Source organism: Vespa velutina, chromosome 14, assembly GCF_912470025.1.
Source record: "Vespa velutina chromosome 14, iVesVel2.1, whole genome shotgun sequence".
Taxonomy (NCBI): Eukaryota; Metazoa; Arthropoda; class Insecta; order Hymenoptera; family Vespidae; genus Vespa; species Vespa velutina.
The window spans coordinates 5,216,106-5,233,576 of record NC_062201.1 but is presented as its reverse complement, the minus strand read 5'-3'; the positions used below and the strand labels follow the sequence as shown (position 1 = coordinate 5,233,576).

General features: G+C 39.5%; 1 protein-coding gene across 8 annotated transcripts in view; it reads left to right on the top strand.

The window, feature by feature from the left end:
* The window catches only part of LOC124954070 (glutamate receptor 1), a 131,242-nt gene extending 115,814 nt beyond the window's left edge, over nt 1–15,428 (top strand). For 7 of the 8 annotated variants that reach the window (XM_047506378.1, XM_047506380.1, XM_047506382.1 and 4 more), the window contains 12 exons: nt 1,919–2,128; nt 2,655–2,762; nt 2,848–2,958; nt 3,054–3,174; nt 3,245–3,339; nt 3,897–4,120; nt 5,354–5,566; nt 7,520–7,718; nt 7,825–8,069; nt 8,976–9,222; nt 9,309–9,383; nt 11,356–15,428. In XM_047506378.1, the coding sequence (XP_047362334.1) occupies nt 1,919–2,128; nt 2,655–2,762; nt 2,848–2,958; nt 3,054–3,174; nt 3,245–3,339; nt 3,897–4,120; nt 5,354–5,566; nt 7,520–7,718; nt 7,825–8,069; nt 8,976–9,222; nt 9,309–9,383; nt 11,356–11,430 (1,923 nt within the window). In that variant the 3' untranslated portion in view covers nt 11,431–15,428. Of the gene's footprint in view, nt 1–1,918; nt 2,129–2,654; nt 2,763–2,847; nt 2,959–3,053; nt 3,175–3,244; nt 3,340–3,896; nt 4,121–5,353; nt 5,567–7,519; nt 7,719–7,824; nt 8,070–8,975; nt 9,223–9,308; nt 9,384–10,357; nt 10,413–11,355 lie in introns of all 8 variants that reach the window. The other variant, XM_047506379.1, reaches the window with a different exon arrangement.
* Nucleotides 15,429–17,471: the final 2,043 nt, after the last annotated feature.

The following is a 17,471-nucleotide window of genomic DNA, read 5'->3' as shown; positions in this document are numbered from 1 at the left end:
AAAGCAAATAACCTCGCATGTCACATCGATGACGTACGTGATGGTATTAAATTCATTTCAGTTCAGTACACTACTCGTTCTCGTTTCCCTCACCTTACTTCGTAGTTTTTTCATCTTCCCGCTTTCCTTTTTTTCTTTCTTTTTGTTACCACGTTTGTTTTCCTCTTGCTTTTCCCCTTTGTGTGTATCTCTCGAGAGGAAACTCGTCTTCGCGCTAGCCAACGACCCTCGAGTACCTTCGAGTGGTCCAATTTAGTCTCGAGCGACCAAAGTCTCGTCTTACCTTGTCTTCGACTACTTCGCATAGCCCAATGCCCAAGATAATACGGCAAAAGTTTGATTTCTCGTAGAAAAAGAAACGAAAATCAAATAAACTTTCCCGGTTGCGCTACACGCATGCATACGTACATGCATACCTGCATCGAATAAACAAACGTAGATTGTTTACATCTAGTGCATATATATGAGAAGAACCAAGCCATTTTTATCGTACGGAATTCAGCCCGCATATTCGCTTACTCGTTACTCGTGTCCTCGAAACTCTGTTGCGCATCCGATAAGTACTATTTTTCAACGGATATACATCAACTCTCAAATATGTATAATTAAAGTAGACAAAGAGAGAGAGAGAGAGAGAGAGAGAGAGAGAGAGAGAGAGTTAAATATTTTTTGATCTTATTTGCTCACTTAACCACTCTTTCATGGGATATTCTAGTTGGCAGAATAGAAATAATAAGATACTTTTTTAGATTACTTTCTAAAACCATTTGAAGTGATAATTTATATCTTTGTTTTAATTCAAAACATTACATTATATTCAAGTTGCGAGGCCTTGATGCCAGCTAAGCGGAAAGCGAATTGGCTGCTGACGCAGTCGCTTCTATGAAAATTATAAAAAGATTCTTATTCCATATGAAACACGTTATAACATTAACCGAGGTCAAAAGGAAAAAGAAATACTTCAGAGAGATGTAAATGGCGTTTTCTTTCTTTTCTTGTTTTTTTTGGTTTTTTTTCTTTTTTTTCTTTTTTTTCTTTTTTTTTTTTCTTTTTTTTTTTTTTTCAATAACATAACTAGCACGAAATATCTTTCATTCTGCTTGTAGAGATTCTTAACTTTAGATATGAAATTTGTAGAACGTACTTTAGCGTTGTCGAGTTTGAAAAAGTCGAACGCAACAGTCTAATCGTTCGAAGGTAGGAAAATGCACAAATTTATATCTATTGGCACAAATATCGTTTTCGTAATAAAACGTATCCATTCGCTGGAAGCTCTCGTGGACTATCCGCAACGGTATGTTAACAGCAAGGATATCCGACGCGATCGAGGGTAATATCGATTTGGCAGCATTCCTTTCGTAACATCGTCGAAGAAAAATACGCGCATTGTCGTGAACGCTTTTCTCGGCAAAACCAAGAGGAATGGTCGTGCTTGCCTTCGTCTTCTACGATAGAGTACGAATTGAAAATACTATAACGAATATGGTTGTTTACTAAGACGTTCGCAACACAGAAAAGGGTGAAAGCTCTAACTTGGGGAAAAAGAGATAACGTTCGCGATCTAATGCAACGATTATCGTGCACGATCTTTATGGTCGACGAGAATAGCAATCGTACTTTCTCAACTTTGGCTCGGTATTCCTTCTTTTCCGTTCTTTCTATGCGAGAATCACCTTCTGCGCTCGAGTACTAGATTCGATCGTAAATCGAATTTCTATACGGATATCAAAGAGTACCGACGTTCTTATCTCAGAAAAGGAAACCAACAAACGACGACGACGACGACGACGACGACGACGACGACGACGACGACGACGAGAAAAAGATTATTCGCGAATATGATTTTCTTCTCCTTTGACTTAAAATTCCGCTTTCGGTATCAATTGTTTAATTGCCAGCCATTATTTCCCGTTGTCAGGCGCAAGCGGCCTTGACGTACGACGCGGTGTTCGTTCTCGTCGAAGCGTTCAACAAGTTTCTCAGAAAGAAGCCTGATCGGAACAACGTTAGACGAACCGGAAACAGCAGTCAACCAACGAACGCTACGAGATCTCTTGAGTGCAATTACAGCCGTGATGTGGTCACGCCATGGGAACACGGCGACAAAATATCAAGATTTCTCAGAAAGGTACGTGTAAAAAGGTTGATGTTATACTTGGTTGCTTTTTTTTCTTTTTCTTTTTTTGAATATAAAATATACGATTAAGGGGACTTTTCCTAAATCTCAAATCGACCAACGTGGTCCGCAAGATCGAGAGACGACGTGTCGAATTTTCGGAAGGAAGGCTGTACGTACGTTCTCGACCTCCCGCAAATATCGGACAACCGAAAATACCGTGGACCTCTCTGCCGACGTATTCCTGGCACTGACAGTAATTGCCGATGCTTTCGACTACTAACGGAATTCCTTCGAGCCTGTGAAATAGTCGGTATACGGATACCCTTACGTCCAAAGTCGCTTCTCTCGTGCATTCTTCGTGATAACGTCGAGTATAAAAGCTGTCGATATCAGGCAAATCGTTACCACTCGTGAAATCGGACTACGGCGAAACGTTCTCGAGGTTTAACGATATAGAGAGATCGAGCTAACGATTTCGTATCGTGTATAGGTAAGGATTAGAGGATCGTTAACTATCGATATTCCTTGCTTTCAGGTTGAAATCGAAGGTTTAACGGGGAAGATACGTTTCAACGACGACGGACGAAGACAAAATTATACGCTTCACGTGGTCGAGATGACAGTCAACAGTGCCATGGTCAAGGTAAGAAATTTTATCAGCAAATTCATTCCCGTCTAGAGAAGCGACTAGTTAATTTATTCGATGTCATTTTTTTTTTTTTTCTTAGGTCGCCGAATGGACCGACGAGGCTGGATTTCAAACTATAGCTGCCAAATACGTAAGATTGCGGCCGCACGAGATAGAGAAGAATAGAACTTACATCGTTACGACGATCGTGGTAAATTAGAGTTGCTTTAGGAATATAAATAATTGTCATCGATCGTTCGTCATTGTCATTGTCAGATAAATTTGGCACGCTCGCTGATTCAACAGGAGGAGCCTTACATCATGAAGAAAAAGTCTGAGAACGGCGAAGTACTCATTGGAAATGACAGTTACGAGGGTTATTGTAAAGATCTCGCGGAGCTCATAGCTAAAAAACTTGGCATAACCTGTACGTATCGCGTTACCTTATAAAATTCCAACCAGTTCTTTTGGAATTCTAAATTCGTATAAATTTTCAGACGAGTTGCGGATTGTAAAGGATGGAAAATATGGGACCGAAAATCCAGACGTTCCCGGTGGTTGGGACGGAATGGTCGGTGAACTCATTAGAAAGGCGAGTATCAAAATACGTACCGCGTTACGTAATGCGGATTCAATGGAAGCTCATATCCTGGAAAACTTTCGGAGAAGAATCTGTCGATTGACTCGTTCTAATTCGACTCCCCGAACGAGTTGGCTATTGATCCTTTGCAACTTTTGGAACGGCAAAGGGGCTGTTTTACCCTTAAGTTGAACGTTCCCGCGACATCCAGTAGATGACTCGAGCTTGCAAGCTCTCTCTCTCTCTCTCCCTCCCTCCCTCCCCCTCTCTCCCCTTTCTCGAGACAGAGAGTATCGAGCTACATCTATTGGATGTTACTATAAATGAAAATGCTGAAGTGAAAACGTTGGAGTCTCTCGGTGATCCAACGTTGGTATTTCGCGTTCGTCGAAAGCAAAGAAAGCTTTTCCCTTTTATTTCTTGCATTTTGCTGTCTAAAAGAATAAAGGATTGGAACTCGCTTTTGAAATCGTTTTCGTTCTAACGGAGATTTTAACGGAGTTTCGACGCGTTGAAGGTCGTCTATCGCAAATTCTTCTAATCGTCGTAACGACTTATGTATATTTCAGGAGGCGGATATCGCCATCGCTCCTATGACGATCACATCGGAGCGCGAGCGCGTGATTGATTTCAGCAAACCCTTCATGTCTCTCGGTATCAGCATCATGATAAAGAAGCCCATCAAGCAGAAGCCAGGGGTCTTTAGTTTTCTCAATCCGCTGAGCAAGGAGATCTGGGTGTGCGTCATCTTCTCTTACATCGGAGTGTCCATCGTCCTATTCATAGTCTCGAGGTGAGAGACGATAATACTGGAAGCCTTCGTTCTTCCCTCTCTTCCCTTTCTCTTACACGTACGCTTGTATGTATCTCGAATACAAAATCCGAGCGTCCTCGTAGGGTATATAAGTAGCTTCTACTCCCCGGTAGATAAAGTCCGCACGTAGTCGGACTTGTTAAGGAGAATTCGACCGTATCACGGCCATAAACCCCACGGCAAAAATAGATACATAGTATATATATGCCCAAGGACTTTTGTCTATTTTTCTCTTTTTTTTTTTTTTCTTTTTTACTTTTTTTTTTTGCATCTCCTACCAATCTCGTTGACGTATCAACGATTTTACCTCTATTCGCACAGTCTAGCGGCATTTTATCTAGTCACTTTGATTAGCTCGCGATCGACTCAAGATGTTTCGTATTCGATAGCAACGCATTCTATTTGTCGAATTTACTTTAAATATTACGCACATAGATTTTTCATATATAGCATAGTTTACTTCAACGTAGAAAAAAGAGATGAAGTATTCAGTAATGGTGGATGACTGCGGGCGACAGAAACTACACAGTTATCCCGGTTAATTCCATTGTTTGAATAGTTGTTCATCGCATTTTCCTTATTTTATCTCCGTATCTATTTTATTTTCCTCTCTCTCTCTCTCTCTCTCTCTCTCTCTCTCTCTCTATCTCTCTCTCTCTATCTCTCTCCCTTTCCCACTCCGCTTTTGTATTTTCTTCCTGCTCGCCCTTTCTCTTTCATACGGAACGTAATTAAACGACAGTATTTTTATTTCCTTGCCACGAGAACGTGGTGCTTCGTAGGAGCGCGCCAAAGTACTGCAGTTACGTGTAGAGCCACTGCAATTACGCGTGCATTTATCGCAATTCAGTGGTCATATTATGCCACCGTCCGGCGATAAATTCGCGCTGCTTTTATTTCAGGCCGAACGCGAGGTATTTGCGTTCCTTATCTCTCGCGTGATTCTTTCCCTAATGAAAGTAGGTTCCCGACGATAAATGAAGTCGAAGATCTTGATAGCATATTATAGGCAATTTTGTTGTTAATACGACGTTAAGGATATTGAATCGATATTGAACGAGTCGACGCACTCTCTTTGAGACAATTCCTTTTCCTTACCTCTTTCTTTAATTTTCTTTGTCTCAATCGTATTCTCAAGTATACCTACATATAGGGAGAATGTATCTATCTCTCCTATGTACTTCGTTTGATTGAGTACAATCGACCGCACAGGTTTTCACCGTACGAATGGAGAGTCCTGACGATCAGTGGAGGTGGTGACCCAACGATGGCTGGCAGAAATGATCCGAGCCTTCAGCATCCTCACACGCCTCAAGGTTCGCCACATATACCAACGTCCAGCATGGCTAACGATTTCAGTATCATCAACAGTCTGTGGTTCGCTTTGGCTGCGTTCATGCAGCAAGGCTGCGACATATCACCGAGGTAAGCTTTTTTTCTTTACTTAACATATTTCCCTTCTAAATCCACCAGAGATATAATCTTGCAAAACAGTTTGATGTCTCGTTCAAACGCCATTAAGTATCCGAACTCTTTCGATTGGAAAATTGCATATTTTCAGTAGACGCAAATTCCCCCTCGGTATCAGAGCAAAAGATTAATTAATATCGTCTAGTTTAACGCTATTTTACTTTTGATATTCCATTCTCATTTCAAATAGTCTTTACAGTCTTCGCGGAGTTAATTATAGACTTTCTGTCTTTCGCTCGCCATTTTCATCTTTCGCCGAGCGAGAGGAATATATGTATAGATATATACATATAAATGTGTACATAAAAGCGAGAGGAGAGAATAGCTCTCTTTGAGCGAGTCAACTCGAGCGTATACTCGGTTGATAGGATGAATCGAGTAAAATTCAAAGCTCTCCCTTTCGGCATTTAAAATCTTCTATATAAACGTTCCATACTCTTTTTCTCTCTTTCGCACGAACACACATAAAGATTTTCTTTATCGCCACGAAGACGTTATTTCTGAATAATTAGCGAAGAATCTATCTGGTTACGGATTATGAAAAGCGATGACTTTCGGAAAAAAGGAATAATGATAAAAAACAGTTGTATGTGAATAAAACATTGTCTATATCATATAAAGAAAATTCTCGTCGCAATAAAGCGAAAGGAATAAAATAGGTATAAGGAAAAAGAGCCATTATTTATTTAACGCAATGACAAACGACGTTCTCCCCCGATTCGATCGAAATCTCGCTGTTTCTTTTTCTTCCCCTTTTTATCGTTGGCCTTGCGTATTATAATTCAACGGAGAACTTTGCAATCGGTAGTACGACGAAGCTGGCGATCGTTCGCGAGCGTTCATTTAAATGAGCGTGTTGTTCGTGCTCGAATGAAAATGTTGCTCGCGACACGCGCTACCGAGGTCGTACGTTTCGATTCTCTTCCAAGCGTTTACTACCTTCTTCCTTCGTTTCTCTTATTTCATTTTCTTTCTCGATCGCAACTTCAAAGGTTTAAAGCGCCGAGATGTCTGGAGATTTCGATTAAATTACGAATTAGGGAAAAGGTTAAAAATTGTAAGTGCGATGTCGTGATCGTTCGTTTTATCGATCGAAAAAAGAAATGGAGAGAGGAGAGTGAAGGAACGTTCGTTAGCGTTCGAAAAAGTTCGACTAGGAAAGAGTTATATAGGTCGAAAGTTCGAAGCTGCTCTTTTTTCTTCGTTGAAATCTCGCAAAACGTGCTTTTACTCGAGCTTACAGTGCGTGCGCATACCTGGCACTTCTAGCTCGTCATCCATGCGAAGAGAAAGAGAAAAAGGGAGAGAGAGAGAGAGAGAGAGAGAGCGAACGCGTGCTCATTTCGAAACTAGGTCTCAATTAATTTACATTCCGTCGTAGTCGAGTGGCCACCATCGCGACCGCCACGAATCTAACGCGGCAGGCTCCTTGATTAATGGTTTAAATATTCCCGTGGTTATGATATGAATTGTAAATTTTCCGGAAACTTATGCATCCGTCGTACACCCTCTTCTCTCTTTCTCTCGCTTCCTCTCTTTTTTCTTCTCGACGATCACCCTTCCTCTTATAAGGAGAATCATCCGTTATTAAATATGACTGAATATTCTTTCGCATAATCGGATTACGGGTCTTCCACTTTTGGCTCGAAACTTGGAGAAAATTCTACGGATTCGAACGAATCCTTTGTGCTACGATTTATCGAGTCCCATGAATTTTGATATTATTTTATAAGAAAGACCAAGACAAGATGAGAACGAACGAACGAACGGACGGACGGACGGACGGACGGACGGACGGACGGACGAACGAACGAATAAAGTAATAAAATTTCCCTTAGATATCGATCGAGTCTATAATTTTTTTGATTTTGATCAATCTTAATCTTTATCGCATCTTTATCGACGCAGGTCGATATCCGGCCGAATAGTCGGCAGCGTTTGGTGGTTCTTCACTCTTATCCTGATATCGTCCTACACCGCGAACCTCGCTGCCTTTCTAACGGTCGAAAGGATGGTAGCTCCAATAAATTCGCCGGAAGACCTCGCCTCGCAAACGGAAGTACAATATGGAACGTTGTCTCACGGCTCTACGCGGGACTTTTTTCGAGTAAGTAATCGTACGATCTACAAAGACGAACGATGCCTCCCCATGACGTTTCAAATATATATTTGATAAATAATAATTGCTTCTTCTAACCCATGTATACCCGTAGAAATCTCAAATCAGTCTATACAGTAAGATGTGGGAATTTATGAATTCGCGCAAACAAGTCTTCGTTAAAACTTACGACGAAGGAATAAGGAGAGTAAGAACGAGTAAGGGAAAGTACGCTCTACTGATAGAGAGTCCGAAGAACGAATACATCAACGAGAGATTGCCCTGCGACACAATGAAAGTCGGACGTAATCTCGATGCCAAGGGTTTTGGTGTTGCGACTCCGCTCGGTTCTCCTTTGAGGTAAGCTTTTCTTTTTCCATCAATTTTTTTCTATCAGATATTTCAAATCACATATTTCGATAGCACAAACGTGAATTCGTTCCTCTCAATTTTGAACTCGCTGATGAAAATTGAAGAAACAATTAACGAGGCGTTAAGAGGAAAGCAAGTATATTTCCTGTTGGCCACGGTATTTTTTTGGTATCCTCCGGAGAGAAGGGAAGGGTGGCGCGCGTCATTACGTTCAATTACCATAAAAAAATGTGCATACACTTCTTTCCATATCATTACCTTTGCTAAGGTTGTACGCTGAGCGTACTTTGCTTCCTTTTATCGTATTTCGCTCACCGTCATTTCTATCGTTCTTCCTTGAAGAAAACTCCGAGCGAACGTTGAAAGGAATTGTTCTATAATCGGTCAAATATATTTACCGTTCTTTCCTTCTGTTTATAAGGAAAATGAATTATATCTTTTTTTTCATTGTTCGTTCCTCTCTATTCCTTCCTATTTTCGATAATGTAACGTCGATTTATCCCGATTCAAAAGCTCTTCTCCCTCTCTCTTCCGATTTTCTCGAATCAATCGGATCGTTCTCGTTTGACTTTGGTCCGCGAACTTGGTTGAATCTAATTTTCTTGGAACCATACGTTATTTGCAAATCATCCTCTCCTCTTTCGCTATTACGCTCCTATCCGTTCATCAGATTTATCTTAAAGTCATCATGAACGAGCTTTTCCTATATACAAAAGGTCTTTATTCTTTAACCAGAACGATCGTTAGGTCGATGCCAATCGAGGTTAACTCTCTCTCTCTCTCTCTCTCTCTCTCTCTCTCTCTCTCTCTATTATGAAATCACGTAAACGTGATCATTTGAAATTCGTTCGAACGATCAATAAATTCTTTTCTTTTTTCTTTCCAATTTCACAGAGATTCCATCAACTTAGCCGTGCTATCATTGAAGGAAAGCGGAGAATTAACAAAGTTGATGAATCGATGGTGGTACGATAGAACGGAATGCAGGCACGGCGACAAGCAGGACGCTTCGAGAAACGAATTATCTCTCAGTAACGTCGCTGGAATTTTTTACATTCTCATAGGTGGACTTCTCCTGGCATTGGCCGTCGCTCTCCTTGAATTCTGTTACAAGTCGCACACCGAAGCTACCAGAGCAAAGGTACACTCGTATCATTTTATCCAAATTGATCATCGTTCTTTATTATTAACTCGCGAGTAAATTAAACTCGTTCCATCTTCTTTCAGATACCATTGTCGGACGCAATGAAGGCGAAAGCCAGACTGACGATCGGTGGTGGTCGAGATTTCGACAATGGCCGGGTGAGTCAGCGTCATAGTTTGTTTGAACACGCATACAATGTCAAAACGATACACACACGATCGGTAAAAATGGTCGAAGAGAGAAGAAAAAAATACTTGATCGAAAAATTTCATGAAAGAAATACGTTCTCCCTTTACTAATCAAATACGATGAGTCCTCCGATGAAAATATGCTCACTGAAACGTTTCTTCCCTCTTTCGATTGATAACACTTCAACGTCTCATAACGAAGGATGAAACCTTGAGAGAAGTGCCGTATTTCTTACACGTGTATATATGCATATATGTATATACTAAACGAGGCAGTCGACGTTACTATTGGAAATATTTCCTATTCGATAACGATCAAAAAAAAAAAAACAATTTCTATTAATTTACTAAGGTCGCTATATCGTCTCATAAGGAAAATGATAGAATATAGTGACAAGATCGGGTGCCTCCAACGGTATACGTAAAAACATACATACATATATGTGTGCGTGCGTGCGTGCGTGCGTGCGTGTGTGTTCGTGTATATACAAGTTAGATACACATAGAGTACGCTTGGCATGCAGTTAGCAGCGTATAAACGTTAACACACACTCGTTTGGTCGGACCAACGAGTATTTATCCGTTATATATATATATATATATATATATATATATATATATATATATATATATATATATATTTCTGAATGATGTCGCAATTGACATCTCGATGGTCAATTCGACGAAAATGTACAACGTCGAAGTCGATGATGATGGAACGAGAAGACCCCATTAACTTTTGCATACTGTATATATGACTATATATATACTTATATATCATTAGCATACGTGTATACATTACGCATAAATAGATTTCGGTGCGTGCAATGTGCGGCTGGCTGGATGTATTGCGCTCTTTTTTTCTGTCTCTCTTATTCGACGATTGCAGGAGGCGTATAATTGCTCGTTTGCGCATTTCGTTCTACTTTTGTTTTTGTCTCTAGTGGTACGGACTCCAGAGTTAGACGGAGGATGCATGCGCCTTTCCCGGGACCATATGTGAGTACTCTCGCCCGTTCATTTTAATCCCACTGTCTCTCTCTCTCTCTCTCTCTCTCTCTCTCTCTTTCTCTCTCTTTCTTTCTCTTTCTGTTTCTCTCTCTCTCTCTCTCTGTCTCTCTCTTTCTGTCTGTCTCTGTTTTTCTCTTTCTCTATCTATCTATTCATATCAGTTTTCTTTAGAGCTTTCCGTGTTCACATCATTCGATCTCTACGTCCTATCGTTTACTTACTCGATGTGCTATGTACTTTGGTACGTGATATATCGATTACTTTACAAAATGAGAATAAATAGAGGCGAATTTTTCTACGGTGTCGGACGGTCCACCTTTCCTTGTCCTTCGCGTATATATATATATATATATATATATATATATATATATATATATGCCTCGATAAAAGACGACGATATATCGTTTAAAGTTTTACACGCTTTATATCCTGAAAATCTTTTCCCAAGCAAAGATCGAAAAGTTTAGCTTATTTGCGCATAATTCGCATGGCTTCGAGCAAGCTCTTAGCGCGTCACGAGTGGAACATTTTATGACGCATTGCATGTAGCTTTTAATGATCGTAAGCTTCGTAGAAAAAGAAAAAGAGAGTATATATGTATACAAACACGAAACTGTTTTTCATCTAAGATTTTTCACATAAGAGGAAAGATCTCTGTCGAATATTCGTTCGAGATTTTTCGACGTCAAGAAGCCAGAAACGTTTGTGTGAAGTAAATCGAATTTTCTCAAAGAAAACTTCAAAATGTATAAGAAATTTGAAATATACATTTTCTAGTAGTAAAAGTTGTTTCGCTCGTATGAATAATGGGTCCGTTTCTAAAAAAATTCCCTTAGAAAGAGCGATACGAAGAAATGACTTCCCACGAACGAGCAAAAAATTTGTTGTTGATTGAAGACGAAACGAATTGTGTTAACGAATGAATTTTCAGTACTACGCCCCAGCAAACGCGATTGGGACTACCGAGGGCGACCAGGTGCACAGCAATACGCATACTCAGGTGTAAGTTACTCGGACAGTTCGGCAGGTGAATCACCAGCAATTTCGTTGCCGACTCCACCGCCGCCGCCATTAATGGCTCCACCGCCGCCGCCGCCTAGAAGACCACCGAGAAGAAGCGTCACCTTCGCAGACTCACCACCGAAGAGCCCGAAGAAGGTTTTCTCGAGGTTTCCGCGAAGAACGTCGAGCGTCGCGACGCTAGACGTCGCGGTTCCTTGGACGCCGGTCTCGCCGCGACACTGGACCATGCGCGACGGTAAACCCGAGTATGTCACCTGAATAAATCAAAAGAGAAATAAAGATGAGCACCTAACGCTAAAAAATATGCCGAATTTCCGAAGGAAGATTCAACGTTTTCTTCATCTCTCCGTTTTCTCTTTCGCAACGAATATTCCTTCTACCCCATAGAGCAACATTCCTTTACAATTATAAATCGAGATCACACCGATACCGATCAACGAGAAATCTTCAAATCTAATTGTTAAATACAATTTTTGATTTTTTCCTGACGTTACATTCGATCAAATTAATAATTGATAAGTTCGTTACGTTTACGATCACGTTAGAGTTATAGTAAAGAACGTTGCTTTATGGCGATTCTTTCTTTTTACATAAAATTACACTGCCAAAATTTATGGACGAAATACACGGCGTGTGTTCTTGCGATGTGTTCATCATTAAGCGTGTCATCGGAGAGACGAAAACGGAATCAACGTTCGGAAATGCAATATTATTCTCCGTGTCTTCGGACGAGAACGCGTTTGTAAATTGTAAATAATTGTATGAGAATCAAATAGAGAAATCAAAAGAAATCGAAAAAATCGAAAATTCTATAGTAGTACGATGGTCCTGGGGTGGGTGCATGTGCAACCATATAATAAAATGATACTCGTCATATTAACTGCCATTAACAAGAGAAGATCAAAGTAAGATATCAATGGGAAAAATAATGTTAAAGAGTTAATGGTATTAACTCTATAACATTATTCGACGTACGCTTAGATCCTTACGTCGAATATACGCTGATCGCAATGTCAGCGAGATCAAAGAGAAGGGGAGAAATTTAAGGAAGGAAAAAAAGGAAGAGAGAAGCTGTCACGTGCCAAAATAATAAATACGACAGAGGACGAACCGTCTCCGATCGTGACACGAATATACATACTATTACTATTATTATTATTATTATTATTATTATTATTATTATTATTATTATTATTATTGCTAGTTATTCTTATTGCAAATTAATTAACTACTTCAGTATGGTATACCAGTGCAAACTATTTTGTGCAGTGCGAGCTTGAAAAGAATCGCGTACCCCCGTTGGATCCATGAGAATTTTTTCACTAACAAAGTGTATAATCACGTCGAGCGTGTGTGTTGCGAATGTAATAGTCTATACATTACATAAAAATATATACCTATAGACGTTTATTAAAGGTAATATGTATATGATCGTGCGAATTGTGTGAGTGAGAGAGAGAGAGAGAGAGAGAGAGAGAGAGATAAACAGAATAGAATGAGCGTGAAAGAAGCGTCGTGCGTTATGTTTTCTGAATCGGGTGAGTGAGTTTAGATTGATCGTGTAAAGGCGTTATACGAGTACCTATATCGATCTTCTATGCGATCTCGTGGCAATCCAAAAATTCGACGTAGCTCGTAAAATAAGAGAAAATTTCTTCTTTCTTGGAATTTCTGGATTACTCGTTTCTCACGAATTAAAGGGAAGAAGCGATTCTACGTCGGTCCGGTTCGTCGAGATCCCCGGTTCCAAAATTAATCATCAAGGCCAAGAGTTTAGTGCCAAAAAGACGATATCTTACGTCGTGCGGAACCACGCATTCGCTATACTGTCCATTGATTTATAGTCGTTCGAGCTGTCGCACGTAGAGTACGTACCTACTTGATACATCGTCGAGAACGCAAACTTTTGCGGACCTTTTTGATTCCGTTCGCGATACGACACTGTACGTTTTCTTTATTTATCTTTCTCCGTCTTTTCACGGAATATCCGTCGAAGCAAGGGCACCGGACGACGAAAGAGATCGAACGATAAATTCGGCATGAGCCGCGACGTGTGTAACTGAATATCGAATATTGTTCGCCAAAAATATGTACGATCTGACAAAATACCATTACGTTTTTCCAATGTAAATATCGTCGTTTATACCAAAGAAATAACGAGCAAGATATCATTTTCTGTGGGACGTTCGCGAGATCTTTCTTTTTTTTTTCCATCTTAATAACATTCGAAGAGTGAAAAATCGAAGATAATCGATTTGATCCAGTTTCATGCGTTGCGATCTAACTATCATATCGTCAGATTTTCTTATTACGATTCATTGTTATCTATCATCGATTAATAAACGATAGATAACATACGTATCGGTTTAAAGATAGATCGTTAAAACTAATGATAAACGTCGTGGCGTGATGTGTTTAAATAAGCGAAAGAAAAAAAAAAAAAAAATAAAAAAAGAAAAAAAAGAAAAAAAGAAAGAAAAACGAAAAAAAATGAAGATACGGAGAGACTCGTCCGGAAAAGGCGATAAAAACATTGTCACGATTACCTTGACGCAATGCCAAATTATCTCCGTGTGTGCGCGTATACGAGCGTACTTGTTTACGTGCAACGAGAGCGAGAATACGTCCGATTACGTAAGCGAGAGGATCTTCGAGGATTGCTAAAGGAAAAAAAGAAAAAGAAAGAAAAAACAAACGAAGTCATTTATCGGGATAAGTGCAAAAATAAGAATTGCAACAAAGTAACCCACGAATAAACGAATATAAATGCTGCTCTATTATAAATAGAAGAATTTTCTGCTTCTCGGAGCGTCTCGCTTACGTAGGAAGCTACTACGTTCGATGCTCGATTCAGAATGACAAAGCGTTGTAATCGTCGCGTTGTTTTCGTCGTCATTGCGAACGATTTCCGTGTTGATGTTCATCGTAAACTTTTTCTATCCTCTATTTACCTTGGTGAATAAACGCAAGAATGAAATGCGACAAAAACACAGAGAAATACAAAACAAGAAAATCCCCGCGTACCGTCCCAACGCGCCGTTGCGAAAAGTAATTTATGTAATTTTCTAAGAGCCAACATCATTTCTTTCCATGACGTTCCTCCTTCACGCATCAACTACCTTTGTTCACTTAAATAAATATCGTCGGCGAGATAAGAGTCTCCGCTTAATCGTGCAGATTTTCAACCTTACCCGTCTAAAGATAAGTGTAAACATTGTGGGATAATCGAAAATGATGAAAGAAATTATATAACTGATCGGTCCAGTAGCAAAGCGGGGACTGACACAAAGCGCAATTCGTTTGCGCACTCACATCCGGTATGAGAGTTAACATGCGGATGGAATAAAACATTATTTTACATATTCCTCACCGTTGTATCTTCATGTAGCTTCGATATTAAAAAAAAAAAAAAAAAAAAAAAAAAAAAAAAAAAAAAAAAAAAAAAAAATAAAAAAAAAAAAAAAAAAAAAAAAAAAAAAAAAAAAAAAAAAAAAAAAAAAAAAAAGACCAAAAAAAGGACAAAAAAACCAAAAAAAGAAAAAAGAAGAACAAAAAAATACCCTCAATCCTTCGACAGTTTTGCCGAGACTATCCCGCTTTTAACATCACTTTTAAGAAATATCCAAAGTGACGCGATCGCGAAGAAAGACACGTAAAGAAGATGCATTGTGGAGAAAAAAAAAAGAAAAAGAAGAAACAAATTTAACAGGACATACCTTCGGAACGGAAATACGTACTTAAAGAAAGAAAAAGTTAGTATCGTTGTAAGGGAGAATGGATGTGTCGAATCAAAGAGAAGACAGAAAGCAAGAGAACAAAACTAGCGTCTTCCAGTTTGTCCATTCCACTTGTCATTGCGTTTTATTCACGCTTGTTCTTCGATTCGAATATCCTCCGTCATCTCCCGTACCAATCCGTGGCGTGATGCGATGAAAAATCCCTTGTAAACCGTTGTATATCAATTAAATTTGTCACAATACAGGATCGTTTATTTAAACGTAAAGATCTTACTCCTCTTATCCTCTTTCAATCAATCACTTCCTTTCCGTTAGTTTAAACTTCATAATCGACAATTCGCAAGCATAGAATCATACACTCTTACAATAAATTAGTCTCTTTTGCGCGAAATGAAACGCGTAAGAAAAAGAAAGGAAAAAAAAAAAGAAGAAGAAACAAAGGAAAAGAGAAAAGGGTACGTACGTACGTTCTTACTTCAAGTCGTGGGACTGCAGTGCGGAACCACTTTTAATGATTTATGCAAGAGACAGTCAGAAATTCTAGCGCACTTTTGTAGCCGGTTTTATGCCGCATTATACTCGAACGCAAGACCATATAAAGCAAACAAAGCAAACAAAAAAAAAAAAAAGGAAAAAAGATAATAATAATAATAATAATAATAATAATAATAATAATAATAATAATAATAATAATAATAAAGTTGTATGGTCATCTTAGAGCCATGTTTAGCGATAATCTAGTATATTTGCACATCATTCGGTCGACGCGCGAGTCGCGAGTTATTCTGCTCCGCAAACATTCATAGTTTGCCTCGAGCAAAGTATTCCTCGAGTTTCTTCTATCTTCATTATCTACTATCGCCGAGTGAGGCTACTTCAAATACACTTAACGCAGCTCGACCCAATTTACCTAATTTTGCACCGGCTACATAATTTTTCTCCATCTCGGCAAATACATCCCTTAGATAATAAACACACCGTTCCGTGTAACGAAATTTAGGGGATTTCGCATAGAGTAGATCACAACGACGTCCTAGCCGATTATCTAATTATATTCGATAAATGTTAACGATATAACTATAGTTATTTAAGAGCACCGATGACGTCACCGGAGGGCTGACGTCCGCGACGGAAATAAATATTAATATTCCATGAAAATTCGTGTGCCCTGAATCTATGCGAATGCGACGATATTTTATAACGTGCATTACTTGCGATATCGGTCACGAAAAGCGTAAAAGCTATTGCGTTCTCTTTTTATCGCCTACGACACGTACGTACGTACATACGTACGAAACGCCGATTGTCTGTCTTGTTGAACAACGTCATAAAAGGTTGTTGCGTGTGAAGGATCATAGAGAAACGCGCGCGTACCAATCAACCGCTTCTAAATCGCAACTAATGCTGCTAATGATATAAATAACGCGTCAACATATTATAACCGTTTCCAAAGTTACCGTCATTAATAAGGTACGCGACACCCATCTTCTTCTTATCGTGTAATAAAGTAAGAAAAGGTTCCTTCAACCTTTTAAGGGAGACGAAGCGAAGAGAAATTAACACCCAAAGTGAAAAACTCGTGTTGCTACGATGAAAAATTGTTACTATCCGTAATCATCGATATTAACGATACTACAAGGCAATACGTCGCGTTAACAGCGAAATTTAGTGCGCTGTTAACGTCCAAACGATTAAATATTATCACGTTACTCGTGTAATTTAACTTTCGTACTCGCGTATGTCTGTCTAAAAGATATCCGAACAATAAAGCCTGTGTCAGATATTATTTTTCTTTCGGGAAAATGTTCATACTTGCGAAGTCAAAGTGATTAAAAAATGATGATTAAATTAACCGACGAACGAAATCGATGACATCGAGAAAGTGTATGTAATCGATATCGGTAGACGATCAATTACGTTTCCATGCAATTGGATACATCGGAGGTGGAAACGACGTCATAATCGAAGCTCGCACGATGCAAGCTGTGCGCATAGGTCGTTCCCTCTTGCGTCGGGAGCGCCGCACCTCCAAAACTTTTCTCTAGAAGCAACGACCATCGCTATAATTAGCGTCAACAAATCTGCCTCGCCCGTGTCGATCTTATCGAAACGATCTCGATAACGAAAAAAGAAATAAAAGTAAGAAGAAGAAACTTTTAGTACGAATTTTCCTTCGTACAATCGAGTCTAGCAAGTTTCTGCGTTGAATCAACGAGACCAGGTAGGATAGCCGCGAAGAGTAAGGAGAGGGCAAAGGAGAGAGGGATACCTCGAGTCCTTTTGTCGT